The sequence below is a fragment of the Myotis lucifugus genome, unplaced genomic scaffold, assembly GCF_000147115.1.
Source record: "Myotis lucifugus unplaced genomic scaffold, Myoluc2.0 scaffold_31, whole genome shotgun sequence".
NCBI classification, from domain to species: Eukaryota; Metazoa; Chordata; class Mammalia; order Chiroptera; family Vespertilionidae; genus Myotis; species Myotis lucifugus.
The window spans coordinates 5,608,798-5,625,549 of NW_005871079.1; the positions used below are offsets into that span (position 1 = coordinate 5,608,798).

The 16,752-nt window shown below is 33.3% G+C and overlaps 1 protein-coding gene across 1 annotated transcript in view; it reads left to right on the forward strand.

Annotated features, from left to right (window-relative positions):
• Positions 1-16,752, forward strand: part of VPS13A (vacuolar protein sorting 13 homolog A) — a 189,847-nt gene that overhangs the window by 86,906 nt on the left and 86,189 nt on the right. The window contains 8 exon segments of the mRNA XM_006086823.3: positions 369-518; positions 2,105-2,409; positions 5,079-5,226; positions 10,700-10,850; positions 13,382-13,509; positions 13,861-14,030; positions 14,783-15,000; positions 15,917-16,149. Of these exon segments, the coding sequence (XP_006086885.1) occupies positions 369-518; positions 2,105-2,409; positions 5,079-5,226; positions 10,700-10,850; positions 13,382-13,509; positions 13,861-14,030; positions 14,783-15,000; positions 15,917-16,149 (1,503 nt within the window).

Sequence of the window (16,752 nt, forward strand, 5' to 3'; positions counted from 1 at the left end):
TCATTAAGTTGTAGAGGTATAGAGTTTTCCCAAGTTTGATAGTGACCAAAAGTTCATTTATATGGCAATTCTTACTACATAAGTAAAGACACTAATTGAAAATGTAAATTCTGATAATTTTCCTTTTTTTCTCCCCATTTATAAAATGTTGGCCAGACCTACTAAATGGATTTCATGGCCCACAAAGGGAGCTGCCACCACCAATTTCAAAAACTTGCAATGAAGGTTCTGATAAAGGGGTTAGAATTGTTGCCTTATATCTATTTGGCTTGACTACATGGGAGATTTTCCAAATATGTTGCATTGCTTGACTACATGGGAGATTTTCCAAATATGTTGCATTGCTTTGTTTTGAAGACATCATTAAGGCTGTTTATATCACTGGAAAAGAAGTTTTCAGCTTCAAAATCCTTTCTTATGTGAATGCAACTTCAAAATCCTTTCTTATGTGAATGCAACTGCTGATTCCGCATACACAGATATGAGTGTGGTTGACATAATTTTTATATTCTATATTGGTAAGTATGTTAATTGATTTTTTAATTGATTCTTTCCCGCTAGTTGGAAATTGTTGTGCATCAACCATACATGAAGAATAAATAATAATTTCTTGCTTGATTTTTACCACCTAATTTTTCATAATTGTTTGAGTACCATTTATTATGACTGAAATGTAAAATACTTTATGTAGTATTATTTTCACATGGGAATATCCAGTTAATTGAAATATATATTTTAGATATTAACATATTAAGTATATGTACATTATATGTCATATATGTCATATATGTTAATTGAGTTTTTATTTTATACATCATTAGTTTTTATGTTTTTGCTTTACTTAAGTTTCAACTCTAATGAAAAATACTAAAAATATAACTTAAGTTTGTTGTTGTCTCAGGTTATTATTTTAAAAATTATATTTTCTATTATGTTATAATTCTGTGACTGAGGCTTTAAGAGCTTTAGATTTAATCTCTGTATGATACACTCTAAGGTATTTGAATTACTTTTCATAGTTTATTTTCCCTTGTGGTTTTTTCATTCTGTCACTTGATGTTTTCTCTGGTGAGTGTCTTACCTGTCTCTATGGCTTCACTATTCATTCTTTTAAAATGCTATCTCTTAGTGTTGGTGTATAAAATGGATAACTAGTTGATTCTAAGTACATAATGTTGCCGTTTTTTTTATCTTTTTAATTAAGGTTACCATGCAATTTTTCATATACCCATAAATTTGTTTGTACACCAAAACATAAATATGAACAAATATTTCTTGTCTAATTTATTTTTTAAAATTCCTAGTTATTTGCTAAATGATTTTTAAAAATATTTTTATTGATTTCAGAGAGGAAGAGAGAGAGATACATCAATAATGAGAGATAATCATTAATTGGCTGCCTCCTGCACACCCACACTGGGGACTGAGCCTGCAACCCTGGCATGTGCCCTTACCTAGGATCAAACTCTGACCTCCTGGTTCATAGGTAGATGCTCAACCACTGAGCCATGCGGGCCAGGCTCTAATTTCTTTTTAGAACTTGAAAGAATTTTGTCAATGAGCCTGATGTGATACCCTTTTACTAAAAAATTACTGAAAATGAAATCTTTTTCTAAGTATGAAAATTAAATGTAACTTTAGGTATATTTTATGTCATTGCGGTGTTTTTTCCAGAATTCAGAAATTAGAAAAGTTTAGCATTCTTAAGGAAATATATTTTAATTTTTTATCTTACAAACATAAAGAAGCTCTCTGCCAGTTGAGTTTGTACAGGGAAACACAATGTAATTGGTTAGCATTTAGGAAAAATGAGACAATGAGGGAACTAGATATCAGTGAAATATTGCAATATCCACATGTTACTTGTTCCAGGGACTAGTTTTTCAATGTTCTGCTATATCTTTGTATCTTTATCTCTGTGTTTCTCAATTTTTATGCAGAAGATTAAGATTTAATATTGGCAGTCAGACTTCGAATATATACTGCCTGGTTGTACCAAGAAAATTTTTTTCTTATGGAGGTAAAATCATTACCTGCCTTATACATTTAATAAGTCTTATTCATTAATGGTAACCTTGTGAATATAATTCTGTTACCTTTATAGGCTTTCATAGATAATTTTCAAGCAGTTAAAGAAGCCTTGGCTGAGGCAACTGTCCAGGCAGCAGGAATGGCTGCTACTGGTGTAAAAGAACTGGCACAAAGGAGTTCTAGAATGGCATTAGATGTTAACATCAAAGCCCCAGTTGTGGTCATCCCACAGTCTCCAGTTTCTGAAAATGTCCTTGTTGCTGATTTTGGACTAATTACAATGACCAATACATTCCATATGATAACAGAGAGCCAGTGCAATCCCCCACCCATTATTGATTTGATTACAATAAAGCTGAGTGAAATGCGACTATACAGGTAAGCTTTCCAAAAATATATTTGTATAGAGTGGTCATTTTCTAACTTTTTACATTACAGGCTTTAGTATCCTGAGTCTTCTGTTTACAGTATTTTATTTCATTATAACTATACTTATAATTTTGTGGAACTCTTTCCTTAAGTATTTTTGGTAAGATCAATTATAGTCTTCTAGTTTTTAAAAACTTAGAAATGTATATTTGAAAATTTCTTTTTAGATAAATTAATTATCTCAGGAAGCATATTTGTGCTTATTTGTAGTTTTTGTTGTTAATACTCAAGTGAGGATATTTTTTCCATTGCTTTTTAGAGAGAGAGTGGGAGAGAGGGAGGGAGGGGGAGGGGAGAGGGGGGTGAGAAAAAGAGAGAGAGAGAAACATTGTTGTGAAAGAGGCACATCTGTTGGATGCCTCCTGCAGGAGCCCAACCAGAGCCGGGATCAAACCTGCAACCCAGGTTTGTGCTCTAACCACTGAGAATACTGACCAGGGCTGCTTATTTATAATTCTTTATAAATTATAAGGTTATGGAATAATTGGAGGAATTCCTAATAGCATACATTTATTCACTTCACAAACACAGCATTATCCAAACTACTCTATCAGCTTTGTGCTGTGAATCTGATGTTCTCGTTAAAACAAAATAAAACAAAATAAAATACACACAGTAGAATACAACTTTATGAAATCATTGGGCATAGAATTATGAGTTAGGAGAATAAATGAATATCCAGATATTTCCAGAACTTTTTACTGTGTTTTTGTGCTATTTCTAATCACTACTCTAGATTTAGTGCCCTGTGCCTTTTCAGCTTGGATACATCTCTGTTTATACCTCTCACTTGCCCTCTTCTTTTTTCCTCTCATTTTTCTTTGGTCTTATTCTATTTGTTTCTTTTCCTTTATTTTTGCTACTTCTCTTGACTGGCCTCTGGCTGGTCTGTCTCCCTCAATCTGTCTGCTTTCCATCAGTTGAGTACTTTTTTTAGAAAAGCAAGAATTTATTGACCGCAACAAAAACACACTTAGCACAGTGAAATAAGGAAGGAATAGCAATTGAGTATTTTTAAAGCAGTTTATTGAGATATAATTGACATATAAGCAATCACATATCTTCGAAGTGTATAATATGATAAGTTTTGACATGGATACACTTGTGAAAGTTTGTGTACATTGTAATATTTCTTCTTTAAATATTTGGTAGAATTCACCAGGGAAGCCATCTGGTCCCAGGGTTTACTTGTGGGAGATTTTTAAATACATTTTAAATATATTTTCCATTTCCTTAAACTTATGTCTATTCAAGTTATTTTTTTTCTTGTGTGGTCTTTTTAAAATTTTTTCAAGAAATTTGTCCATTTTGTTCACATTGTAGAATTTTATGGTATAAAGTTGTGTATAATGTTTCCTTCTTATTATTAATATACACAGGGATTTTGCCTCCCTCATTCTTGATATTTATAGTTTATGCCTTTTTACTAATCAGTTTGGTTAGAGGTTATCAGTTTTATTGATTTTAAAGAACCAGCTTTTGGTTTTCTCTCATTTTTCTCTTTTCTCTTTCATTTATTTCTGCTTTGATATTTATTATTTCCTTCTGCTTATTTTGGGTTTAATTTTGCTTTTTCGAAGTTTCTTTACGTGTTAGCTAATGTTGATATGAACATTTCTTCTTTTATAATTTACTGCAGGCATTTAGTACTAAAATTTTGGAGTTTTTCTCTGTAGCTCTCTTCTTTCTGGCATTTTACTGTTCCAGCTCTAGCTAGCTGCCTTGGTCACAAGAATTCTCAGTGCCATCTCATGAATTACTGTCCAGTGCTTGATGTCCTATGTCCTTTTACTTCTTTTTAGAAAATTTGGCCTTTAATTTGCATTAAAATAAGTTTCTTTAAATATTTCAGTTACAAGTTCTAATAGTGAAGACATAATAGATGCTGCAGGTACTCAGTATTGGCTCCCATCCCTTCCCCCACTCTCTCTCCCAAGCTTTGTTTTTTCACTCAAGATTCAAATGGGCACTCTCCACTAAATAAATGGCTCCCGGTGCCACTTATTTCAGGTTACACATTGTAAACAAGTGTTCTTTATGCATGCCACGTTTATTGCATTTTGGAACTTTTTGTTGTGGATTTTGCTGTTCAAATTGCTGCCAAGCATATAGTGCCAGTTATAACCATAAAAGATTAGAAGTGGATTAATTGTATGGATGTGAGTTGTCTCAATAATACTATTTAAAAAGCTAAAGGAAAATAATATGTAAGTATCAGTAATAGGGTAGAACACAACTTTCTAATTTAAGCATTGAAGGAATAAGAAAAGTAATAAGGGAAAAATACCGATTGGGTTTGACTGTACAAGAATGTAATTTTCTGAATATTAATTAACAAAACAAAGTTATAAGGGAAATAGAATATGGGGTATTAGCATCTTTATCAAAGGATAAAAATCTTTAAATATTTTAAACCAGAAAGAACAAGATAATTTGAAAAATTGGTAAAAAACACAACTAGATGATTCTTTAAAGGAGCCAATAAACAGCTAATAGAAATGTTCATACACACAAATTTATTGATTTCTACTATTAGTATATAAAATGAAAATTTTAACTTTTTGTTACTATCTGAGTACATATGAAACAGTTTGCAATAATTTTCTCTCTCCTTTTAGGTCTCAATATAGTAATGATGCATACCAGGAAGTACTGGATATACTACTGCCATTAAATCTTGAGGTGATTGTTGAGCGAAATTTAGCCTGGGAGTGGTTCCAGGAAGTTCCTTGTTTTAATATAAATGCTCAACTAAAGCCTATGGAGGTAATTTTTCAGATACTTGTTGATTCATTTTTTTTTGGTTAAAAGATATTGCTTGGGGACATATTGTTTGGGTGTAGAAGTTATATCTTTATTAATCACCTTTGTCAGAATTGAAATATTAGCTCTATTAATCTAGAATTCATAGAATATTCTCCATTCATTCATTCAACAGATATTTGTGTTCCTACTGTGTTAGATATTGGAGATACAGTGGCAGAGAAGCAAGACATTGTCTTTGGCTTTGTGGACTTACCAGTCTGATGCAGGGGTTGGTGGTGATGGGAGTCCAGAGGTGTGATAGATAGTAAAAAGTACACATGTACATTATTAAAATGGTTTTAAATTGTGGCAAATTCTATGAAGGAAACAAATATTAGGATGTTATAAGTAGTCAGTTGGATACATTAACATGGAATTTAGTGGAGATGTCTAGGCAGGATAGAATTTGGTGTTATCAGCAATGGGAATATATGGAATAACCTAGAGAAAATCGTAGAAGAATGGAGAGGTTGAAGATGAAAATTGCAAATGGGTCAGGACCTTAGGCATAAATTAACCTCACTATTGGTTAACATTGCTTCACAGATCCCTAATGTACCTATCCACAAATTCATATTGTTCCCTCTTCACTAGATGGAACTATTTCACATGTTTTGCTGAAGTGACAGCAACATATGTTGTGTCTGCAAGGTTTCTTTTCCCAGTCCCCGTCCCAAGTTTCCCTATTTCTTCCTATAAAAATGTATTAAAAAAGAGAAAACAATTATTTTAAAGATTTAAGATTTTTAACTTAAAAGTCTGTTTAGAATTTAAAACCTCTCAACTGGAAGAAAAATGTTAAATTCTTAGTATATAGATCATATGGGCATCTTAACTTATAGATGGAAAGTACCCTCTTAAGATAAATAATTGAAGTCTCTTTGTATAGGTAAGACAACAGATTGAAACTTATAAAAGACTAGAGGCCCAATGCACGAAATTTGTGCAAGAGCCTTGGCCCCAGGCCCCGCCCGGGCCTCTGCTGCCTCTACTGCGGCCCCAGCCTGCTGAGGCTTTGTCCAGAAGGAAGGACGTCCGGAAGGACGTCTGGTCTAATTAGCATATTATGCTCTTATTATTGTAAATAAGTAGCATGCTGAGCAAATCCTCTTCCCACTGGACACAGTCATTAGGCAGATTTATGTGGGGTGGCAGGATACTGTTTTCCTTCACTCTTCCCCAGGGCGAATCCATGCAGTATCAGGTAATATTTCAGGTCATCTGCAAATGCCTGGCTACCTTCCAGGACTGATGAAATTGGGTCTTTGCTTATCCTTATTCACATGAATAGGCAGCAGTTGTTGTAGACCACCCCTTAGAATGCATTTAGACTAAGTACTGCAGCTTGTGATTTCTGTCTTGTCAGATGTTTGGGGATAGCACACAGACTGCCCTGACATGTAGGAGCCATAGAGCAACAATCTGGGGGTTGTTACCATTTTTCCAACTTCTGCACTGAGCTGTTAGCAAGAGTGAGAGTGATGATTAACATCAAGAACTGGCAGGCATTCAATATACGTGTACTAATTGAAAAGTGTTGATTTAGAAATTATATTTTATTTCAGTTTATAAATTTATATGAACATACTGTTTTTGCAATGACTGCTGCATAATAATCACAAAATAAATATTTTTTTAAAACCCAAGTAGTAGGTATGTACTAAAACAACATAAATAGCATGAGTAAGGTACACATGGATTTAATCTTAAAACACTAGATTAGTATATAGGAATATCTTGTTTTATTGTGCTTTGCTTTTTTGTGCTTCACAACTTTTTGCAAATTGAATGGCAAACCGGCTTCGAGCAGCAAACTTATTGCCACCATTTCCCCAACAATGTTTGCTCACTTCACATCTGTGTCATATTTTAGTAATTCCCACAATATTTCATACTTGTCTATTATTATATTTGTTTTGGTGATTTGTGGTTAGTCATCTTTGATGTTACTATTGTTATTGTTTTTCGGCACCACCAACGACACCCATATAAAACTGTAAACTTAATAGATAAATGTTGTATGTTTTCCGACTCCTCTACCAACTGCCCTGTTCAAGCTGGTTTCCCTATCTCTCCCTCTCTTTGGGTCTTCCTATTCCTCGAGACACAGTAATGTTGAAATTAGGCCAATTAATGACCTTACAATGTCCTCTAAGTGTTCAAGTGAAAGGAAAAGTTGCACTTCTCTCATTTGAAATCAAAAGCTAGAAATAATTCAGCATAGTGAGAAAGGCATGTCAAAAGCTAAGATAGGCTAAAAGCTAGACCTCTTGCAACAAACAGCCAAATTGTGAATGCAAAGGAAAAGTCCTTGGAGGAAATTAAAAGGACTACTTTAGTGAACACACAAATGATAAAAAAGCAAAACAGCTTCATTGTGGATATGGAGAAAGTTTTAAGGGTCTGGATAGAAGATTAAACCAGGTAAAACAGTCTCTTAAGCTAAAGTCTAATCCAAAGCAAACCCCTAACTCTCCAATTCTCTGAAGGCTGAGATAGGTGAGGAGGTTGCACAAGAAAATTTTGAAACTAGCAGTGGTTCGTTCCAAAAGTTAAGGAAAAAAATCTGTCTCTATAACATAAAAGTACAAGGTAAAGCAGCAAATGCTGATGTAGAAGCTGCAGCAAGTTATCCAGAAGATCTAATTAAGATAATTAATGATGGTGGTTACACTAAACAACAGTATAGATGATATGGTCTTATATTGGAAGAAGATATACCATCTAGGACTTTGATAGCTGAAGAGGAGAAGTCAGTGCCTGCCTTTAAAGCTTCAAAGAATAAGCTGACTCTTTTGTTAGGAGATAATGCAACTGCTGACTTTAAATGGAAACCAATGCCCATGAACCATTCTGGAAATCCTAGGGCCTTTAAGAAATATGCTAGATCTACTCTGCCTGTGCTCTGTAAATGAAACACCAAAACCTGGTGATAGCACATCTGTTTACAACATGGTGTGCTGAATATTTTAAGCCTAGTGTTGAGACCTACAGCTCAGGTAAAAAAAAGATTCCTTTTAAAATATTACTGCTCATTGACAATGCATGTGGTCATCCAAGGCCTCTGATAGAGAGGTACAACAAGATTAATGTTGTTTTTAGACCTGTTAGTACTACCTTCTGCAGCCCATGGATCAAGGAGTAATTTTGGCTTTCAAGTCTTATTATTTAAGAAATATATTTTGTAAGACTATCGCTGCAGTAGATAGTGATTCATCTGATGAATCTGGACAGAGTAAATTGAAAACCTCCTGGAAGGATTCACCATTCTTGATGCCATTAAGAACATTCATGACTCGTGGGAAGAGGTCAAACGTCAACATTAACACAAGTTTGGAAGAAGTTGACGCCAACTCTCATGGTGACTTTGAGGTATTCAGGACATCAGTGGAGTAAATAACTGCAGATGTGATGGAAATAGCTACAACACTAGAATTAGAAGTGGAGCGTGAAGATACGACTGAATTGCTACAACCTCACGATAAAACTTTAATGGATGAGGATTTGCTTCTTATGGATGAGCAAAGTAGGGTTTCTTGAGATGGATTCTTCTCCCACTGAACATGCTGGAAGATTATTGAAATGACAACAAAGAATTTAGAATATTACATAAACTTAATTGATAAAGCAGTAGCAGGTTTTTGAGAAGATTGACACCAATTTTGAAAGAAATTCTGTGGATGAAATGCTATCAGATAGCATTGCATGCCACAAAGAAATTGGTCATGAAAAAGAGAATCAATTAATATGGCAAACTTCATTTTATCTAATTTTAAGAAAATTCCATAGCTTCCTAAACCTTCTGCAACCACAACCCTTATCAGTCAGCAGCCATTAACATTGAGGTAAGACCTTCTAATAGCAAAAAAAAAATTGTGACTCGCTGAAGGCTTAGATGATGGTTAACACTTCTTAGCAATTCAGTATTTTTTAAATCAAGTTATGTACATTGGGTTTTTTTAGACTTAATGCTTACACTTAATAAACTATTATATAGTGTCAACATAATTTTTATATGTACTAGGAAACCAAAAAATTTGTGTGACTCACTTTATTTTGATAGTCGCTTTATTGCGATTGTCTGGAATCGAATCCACAATAGCTACAAGAAAAGCCTGTATCGTCTTTTCAGTGCAGTCAAAGAAAACCTGATGAAAACAAAATTGTTAATTTTTGTGGAATTAAATTATCCCCTTGAGCTAATTAAACATATCATTGTAAAACTCATAGGTCTTTTTTATTTTTATTTTTGCAAAATGGTTTTTGTATTAGAGTTCTCTAGAGAAATAAAACAAAGATGATGTGTGTGTTTGTGTGTATACTTGGCCTGTGTGCATTAGACTGACACTGAGGTCTAGGAGGGGTCAAATGTGATCACCACGGTGGGCTACAACAGCTGCTTACTACTAAGTGAGTCAGGGTAGAGATAGACTCAGTTTCATTCTAGTGGGTCTGCCCCAAAAGGCAGTTGGGCATTTGTAGATGGTATGCAGCATATATAAGGTGTGTGTGTGAGTGTAAAATATCTAGGAAAATATTTGACCAAATATCTATATACTGTGATCCAACCAAATTGACATAAAATTAACCATCACAACTTTCAGGACAGGTCCTATGCTGGTGATTTTAGGCTAAATTCTCAACACACGAGGTTTTTACTTACTGTGTTGAGTAAGTTTGATAAGTGAACTAAAGCATGATACTAAACCACTTAAGCCTCAACTTATTATAAAGTCAGGATTATATTCATTACACCTAATACTTGTGAGGTTCAAATAAAATAATTCATGTAAAACACATTGTGAACTATTTTTCATCATACAAAGGAATTATTTTTTATTCTATATTTAAAGATTTAGCTGTTTACTAACCAAAAAAAGACAAAGTAGATGAATATTTAACCAAGTAAGTTTATTTTAAAATTACTAGTTTATTGGTAAGTTGTAATACAAATAGTTCATTATTCATAGCTTCATTGATATTGTATTTAACCTTGTTCTGTATTTCACAAGGTACTAAAACTCATGTGCTCATTTAAAACTGAATATTCAGCCGAAACCGGTTTGGCTCAGTGGATAGAGCGTCGGCCTGCGGACTGAAAGGTCCCAGGTTCGATTCCGGTCAAGGGCATGTACCTGGGTTGCGGGCACATCCCCAGTAGGAGATGTGCAGGAGGCAGCTGATCGATGTTTCTCTCTCATCGATGTTTCTAACTCTCTATCTCTCTCCCTTCCTCTCTGTAAAAAATCAATAAAATATATTTTTAAAAAAATAAAAATAAAACTAAAACTGAATATTCAGTTAGTAGAAATATCTCATGTGTAAAAATTGGTTTTGTAGAGGATTGAAATGAAACAATTATTTTTATTGTATGTGAATTTTTTACTACATGAAGTAGTAATATTAAAATAAGCAAATCTTATTTTTTTAACAGTTCATTCTTAGTCAAGAAGATATAACAACTATCTTTAAAACATTATATGGTAATATATGGTATGAAGGAGGTGGCAGTGTCCCACCAGCAGGAGTGAAAGATCAGAGTAGTGTTACTGGTGGAGGCACTAACACTTCACATCATTCAGGAGGTATGTTCTTGACCTTAAACTCTTTCTCTTCCCTCCCCACCCCACCCTCTTTCTTCTTTCCTTCCATTCTCTATTTCTAGTTTTGGAGTAAAATAAGATTAATAAATATTTTTGAATTATTTAATCCCATTCAGGTATCTCTAAATTGTTTATTATTAGTTGTTCTGTTGATTTTTCCCATTGATTCAAAATTCTCAGTCCTATTACAAAATTCCTTCATATTTATGCTTATCTATCCCAACATGGATCCCCTTTTTCAGTTTTTTTCTCCTTCCTTCCTCTTCTCCCTTATTCCTATTGCAGCATTTATCCCAGATGAGATATTTTATATTGATAATAGCCATATCAAAGTATTAGAGGTGTCAAGAGAGGATGAGCATGAATAAATTTTGGATTTCAACAAATATTTAAAGGGTAGATGGAATATTTAAAGAGACAGAACAGAGGGAATCATCACGGAGAAAGGCTGTTTATCCAATGTTGGCTATAATGTGCTATGTGGAACCTTACGGGTTCTAAGTTTAGCATCAGTACAGACAGAAAATAGGGTCACTTAGGGGTGCTGGGATGAATTTGCTTCACAAGAACAAAGTTCTCATTCTGGCATTTTGGGAGATCCCCAAACCTACCTATATTAAAGAGCAACTTACTAGCTCACAAAATCCACCCTTGCAAAGCCCTGAGATTTTTACACAGCTTTGTCAGTCAAGGAGAATCCTAACATACAAACAACCATACATTTATAACATTGTAGGAAACCCCATCTTCGCTTGTTAGAATAACCAACCTAGTCCTTTACTGTTAAATATTATTGGACAGATATGAAGAAAATCACAAGAACCTGAGCATGAAAGAAACCAACATAAACAGAATAGGTAACTGGAATTAGATATATCATCAATAAAACTGAATGGGATGGAATGGATAGATGATAAAAGACTATGGAGCCATATAGTCAAATTTCTAAGAAAATTATTTTGAAGTTAGGCTTCTATATAAGGCCAAACCATCATCCAAATGTGAAAACACAATAATTCGCAGATGTTTAGTCCCACAAAGTTTACTTCTTTCATACTCGTTCCTGAATAAATTAGTTTTAAAATATATCCTAGCAAAACAAGGAATTCAGGAAAGAGGAAGACATAGGATACAAAAACAAAGGGCCTAACCAGGAGTACATGGAAAAGGAATTCCAAAATATTTTGTTACTGGGATGTGTAGTAAAAAGTACTTCATTTTCATTAAAGAGAAATTCAGAATATCTTAAGAAAAAAAGTGGAAGAATGTCTTCAAGAAGAAAAGTAGCATAAATTCCATAATATATATAGAATGAGGGATTAATTTCAGTAATTTCCCCATTAACCATGGGAATACTTTTCAAGACCCCCAGTGGATGTCTGGAACTTAGTACCTAATGCTATGTGTATTATGATTTTCCCTGTATATATATACCTGTGATAAAATTTAACTTATATATTAGCCACAATAAATGATTAACAACAACTAATAAAGTATAGAACAATTGTAACAACATACTGTAAAAAACAGTTATGTGCATGGCTTTGAGGCCATTATTAAGTAAAATAAAGGTTACTTGAACACAAGTCTGTGATACCACAACAGTCCATCTGATAACTGACAGGACTATTAATTGACTAACAGGCAGGTAGTATATACATAGTGGATATGCTGGACAAAGGCATGATTTCACATCCTGGGCAGGATGGAGGGGTCAGCATACAATTTTATTATGCTGCTTAAATGGTGCACAATTTAAAACTTATGAATTATTTCTGACATTTTTCATTTAACACTTTCAGACCTTGGTTGACCATGGGAAACATACCACAGAAAGCGTAGCCGTGGATAAGGGGGACTACTATAAGTACCTTCCATAAGTGATACGGAGAGGAAGACATGCTTTCTGTTCCTAGGAAGGGAGAAATTGCTACAGTCAGGTGCAGAAGTGGAGGAGATTTTGCATGATTTTGAAAAATTGTTAGCATGTGAGAAGAGATTTTCTTTTGAGAGATGTACTAGTTGTAATGTAGCAGCAGAGGAACTATTATAATAAACGATTAGTCTCTTCATTGAAAATTATTACATAGCTATAGTTAAATCAGACATGGAAGACTTAATCTGTAAATAAGAATTTAAATGTTATTAGCTATGTTAACCTAGTAGTAACCATTGTTAACTGAGCAAAGCTGGAAAGAGGAAGATGGGACCAATAAAGGAAATACATGGTAAGGACTTAAAATATAGGCAGTGCAAAGGTAATGTCTAAAATGTGCAGGATGAAAAATAGACATTTAAATATATTATTTTAATCATTCATCTCTAGAAATTTTTACCCATTACCCAATTTCAACAATTAGTATAATATGGCTGCTTTTATTGCTACTATAACTCTTCTCCTCTTCTATACCCATTTGATTAATAATTCTGTTAAATCTATTTTAAGGCTGTTTTAATGAGTTCTAGCTTTCCTGATTTTTTTTCTTTTATCTAATAACTTTAATTTTTCCAAGGAACAACTGTAGTGACAGCTGCTGTGGTAGAAGTACATTCATGTGCCGCTCAAGTTAAGACAACACTAAATATGAGTTTCAAAACTGATTATCTCACCATGATACTGTATAGTCCAGGTCCTGAACAGGTAAGTTGAGGGGAAAAATATGTTTTTTACTTGATGAAAATTATATAGTGAATATTTATTAAAATGCCAATTATTAATATTTTATGTACATTTTGGAGTATCTGTTCCTGTGAGAAAACTTATTGATCTCTTCATTTTAATAATAAAATAATTTTAACCATTTCCCTTTTAAAATGAGTTATCTTTGCTATAGTTAGTGATGTGAAAACTAAAAATTTGAATTAAAGTCAATATATTTTTTGGCCTTTCTTAGTGAGCCCTTTGGAGATAGAGAATGTGGTAGTATATAATTAAAAAATGTGTCATATTTATGTGTTTGTGTAAAATTTATATTGATTTTCTCTTCTGCAGGTTTCCTTTACAGATGTTCGTGATCCTTCTCTGACACTTGCTGAATTTAAATTGGAGAATATAATAAGTACTTTAAAAATGTATACAGATGACTCAATATTTTCTGCCTTCTCATTAAAAAATTGTATTTTAGATGATAAAAGGCCTCATGTCAAGAAGGCAACTCCTAGGTAATAGTGTTCTGCGTTTTTACTTGAAATATGGTTGATATATTTTATAAAACTTATTCCCAAAGTTGCACATTCATTTTTTGGGCACATCCTTAATATCATCAGAGCTTTCAATTCAGTGAAGTCATGGTTCCCAGTCAATGTTTTAAATGTCCGGGTGGCTTGGTTGGTTGAAGCATCATCTCATACATCAAAAGGTGGCAGATTCCATTCCCTGTCAGGGCTCATACGCAGGTTGCAGGTTTGATCCCAGGTTGGGGTGCATCTGAGAAGCAACGGATTGATGTTTCTCATATCGATGTTTTTCTCTCTCCCTCCCACCTTCCCTCCTTTCTTCTCTCTCCAAAAATAATTAATTAAAGACATAATATGTCTTGTTTCAGTTATGTGCTCTTACTGGATGGTTGATAGATTAATTAAATAAAAATAATCAGTGTAATTTTTTGTGTTTTTTTCCAAATTAATTTATATTATCAAAATTATTATCAATTCAAAATTTAATGGGAAATATATGAAAAATCAGCTGAGATTCCAAATTCTGATAATTTCTTAAAGACACACTAACTAATTTATAAAACAGTTATGTTCCAGAAGTTTGTAAATCTATTATTATTTGGAGTACTTTGAGATCTTTCTACGATAACTGACTTTAGATGCTGGTTGGCTGTCAGTGAAAGGGATAAGAAGTCTCTGGGTTTTATTGGTGTGTTTGGTTATTTGTAAGCTATTCACAGGAATATTGTGTTTTTCAGAATGATAGGACTGACAGTTGGATTTGACAAAAAAGATATGATGGATGTAAAGTATAAGAAAATCAGAGATGGTTGGATGTCTGATGTAGTCCTTCAAGAAACATATATTTGTGCAAGTGTAGAATTTCTTCTGACAGTTGCAAATGTATTTCTTGAAGCCTACACCGCAGGCACTGCTGTAGAAACCAATGTTCAAGCATGGGCTGCTAAGGAAGAAGGTTAGTTATTAACTAAAATATTTAATATCTATGTTAATCAAGTGTTTACAATAGCACTTACCTTGATTAGCTTTGTAGATCAGCAATTTTCAACCTGCGTGCCACAAGAATTTTTAAAACATGAAATACCTGACTATTTAATCAGGGGCACTGACCTCTTTTCTCTTAAATTATCAAGTAAAAAAATGACAACAGCCAACATATCAGTCTCCGTTTGATACGAATGAATCAAATTTATTTCCTTTTTTTTGTCAGATTGGCAAAAAATATTTGATATGCTGCAGAATTCTAGTTTCTAGTTTATGAGATGAAAAAGGTTGAAAATAGCAGTTCTAATCGACGAGGTTAAATGAATTAATAAATTAAAATTTTATTTTTAAGAGGAAAATGTGCTTTCTGCTGGGATGTGTAGTTTCCATATTTTTCAAGGAGTAAGTATATATTGGGTTCAAAAATTAATGAGACCTGTATTAGAATAAGTACTTGTACTTAACTTCCGACAATCATTTGAAAGAATTTGTTGGAAGAAAACCTGCAGGGAGAAATAATGAACCAACCACTTATTTTCATTATTAAAGATAGTATTTCAACTTAAAACATTCTTACTTTTTGTTTTATTTATAGTTTTCTACTGTCTTTTAGATTTTTATTTGTGGTGCAGTGGAAAGAGTATCATGTTGAGAGTTAGAAACTGGGTTAGTTTTCAGCTCTGCCATGGTGGAGATTTTCCCCCACATTTTTAAATGTACTTAAGACTCTCTTCTTCAAATCTTACATTATAGATTTCTTTGGGATCTAAGATGCCTTTAGTTTTTACTTAGAATGAAAATAACATTTTCCCATAAATAATACATTTTTCATAAAATGTGTAGCAAAGATTTATAAATATTTTAAATTATTTTTATTTCTATTTTAGTACCTGCACAGATACAAGAAAAGTGGGAAGTGAATATTCTTATTAAAAATCCTGAAATTGTGTTTGTGGCTGATATGACAAGAAATGATGCTCCTGCCTTAGTCATTACAACACAATGTGAAATTTGTTGCAAGGGTGACCTTGAAAACAATACAATGACTGCTGCTATTAAAGATCTCCAAATGAGAGCATGCCCATTTCTTCCTGACAAGAGAAAAGACAGAATCACTACTGTGAGTTTACTATTTAGTTATCTGTTTTGTATTTTGTATATACCACTTTAGGAACCTACCTACAGACTTTCTAATCTTTCTTTATAAAGTACTTTTTTTTTGTTTTTTTTGGAGAGCCTAATCTAGATTATTATTTTACCACTTTGAAACTCTTTTTCATTCTTCCAGTTGTTCCTCATTTTTTTATGTATTTGTGGGCATAGTCTCACTAAGAAACTGCCTTCATCTTCACTTTTTTTGAGACCTTCCTCGCACATACTATTCTTGTCAGTTCCACACTGCTCTTTTGCCTTGAAAACTATCTACCACTTGTTTGAGATGTTGTTGCAATTTTGCCATTTTTTCATATTTTTCTCCCATCTGGACCCTTTTCCTTTGATGTATGTGTTTGCTTTTCTCCATGCAATGTATTTGAACGTTAGCCATTTGCTTTGAAATACTTCCCATTTGTATATTACTCTAGCAACTTCATGACTTTCCTCCTCTTCATAACTGATTAAAATTTATTTCTTCAGAGACATCTTTTCAAGTTAACTATCTGATTCCTAGTACTCTTATAAAACACTTATAAAAATGTTTAGTCTTTTATAGGAATAATAGAAG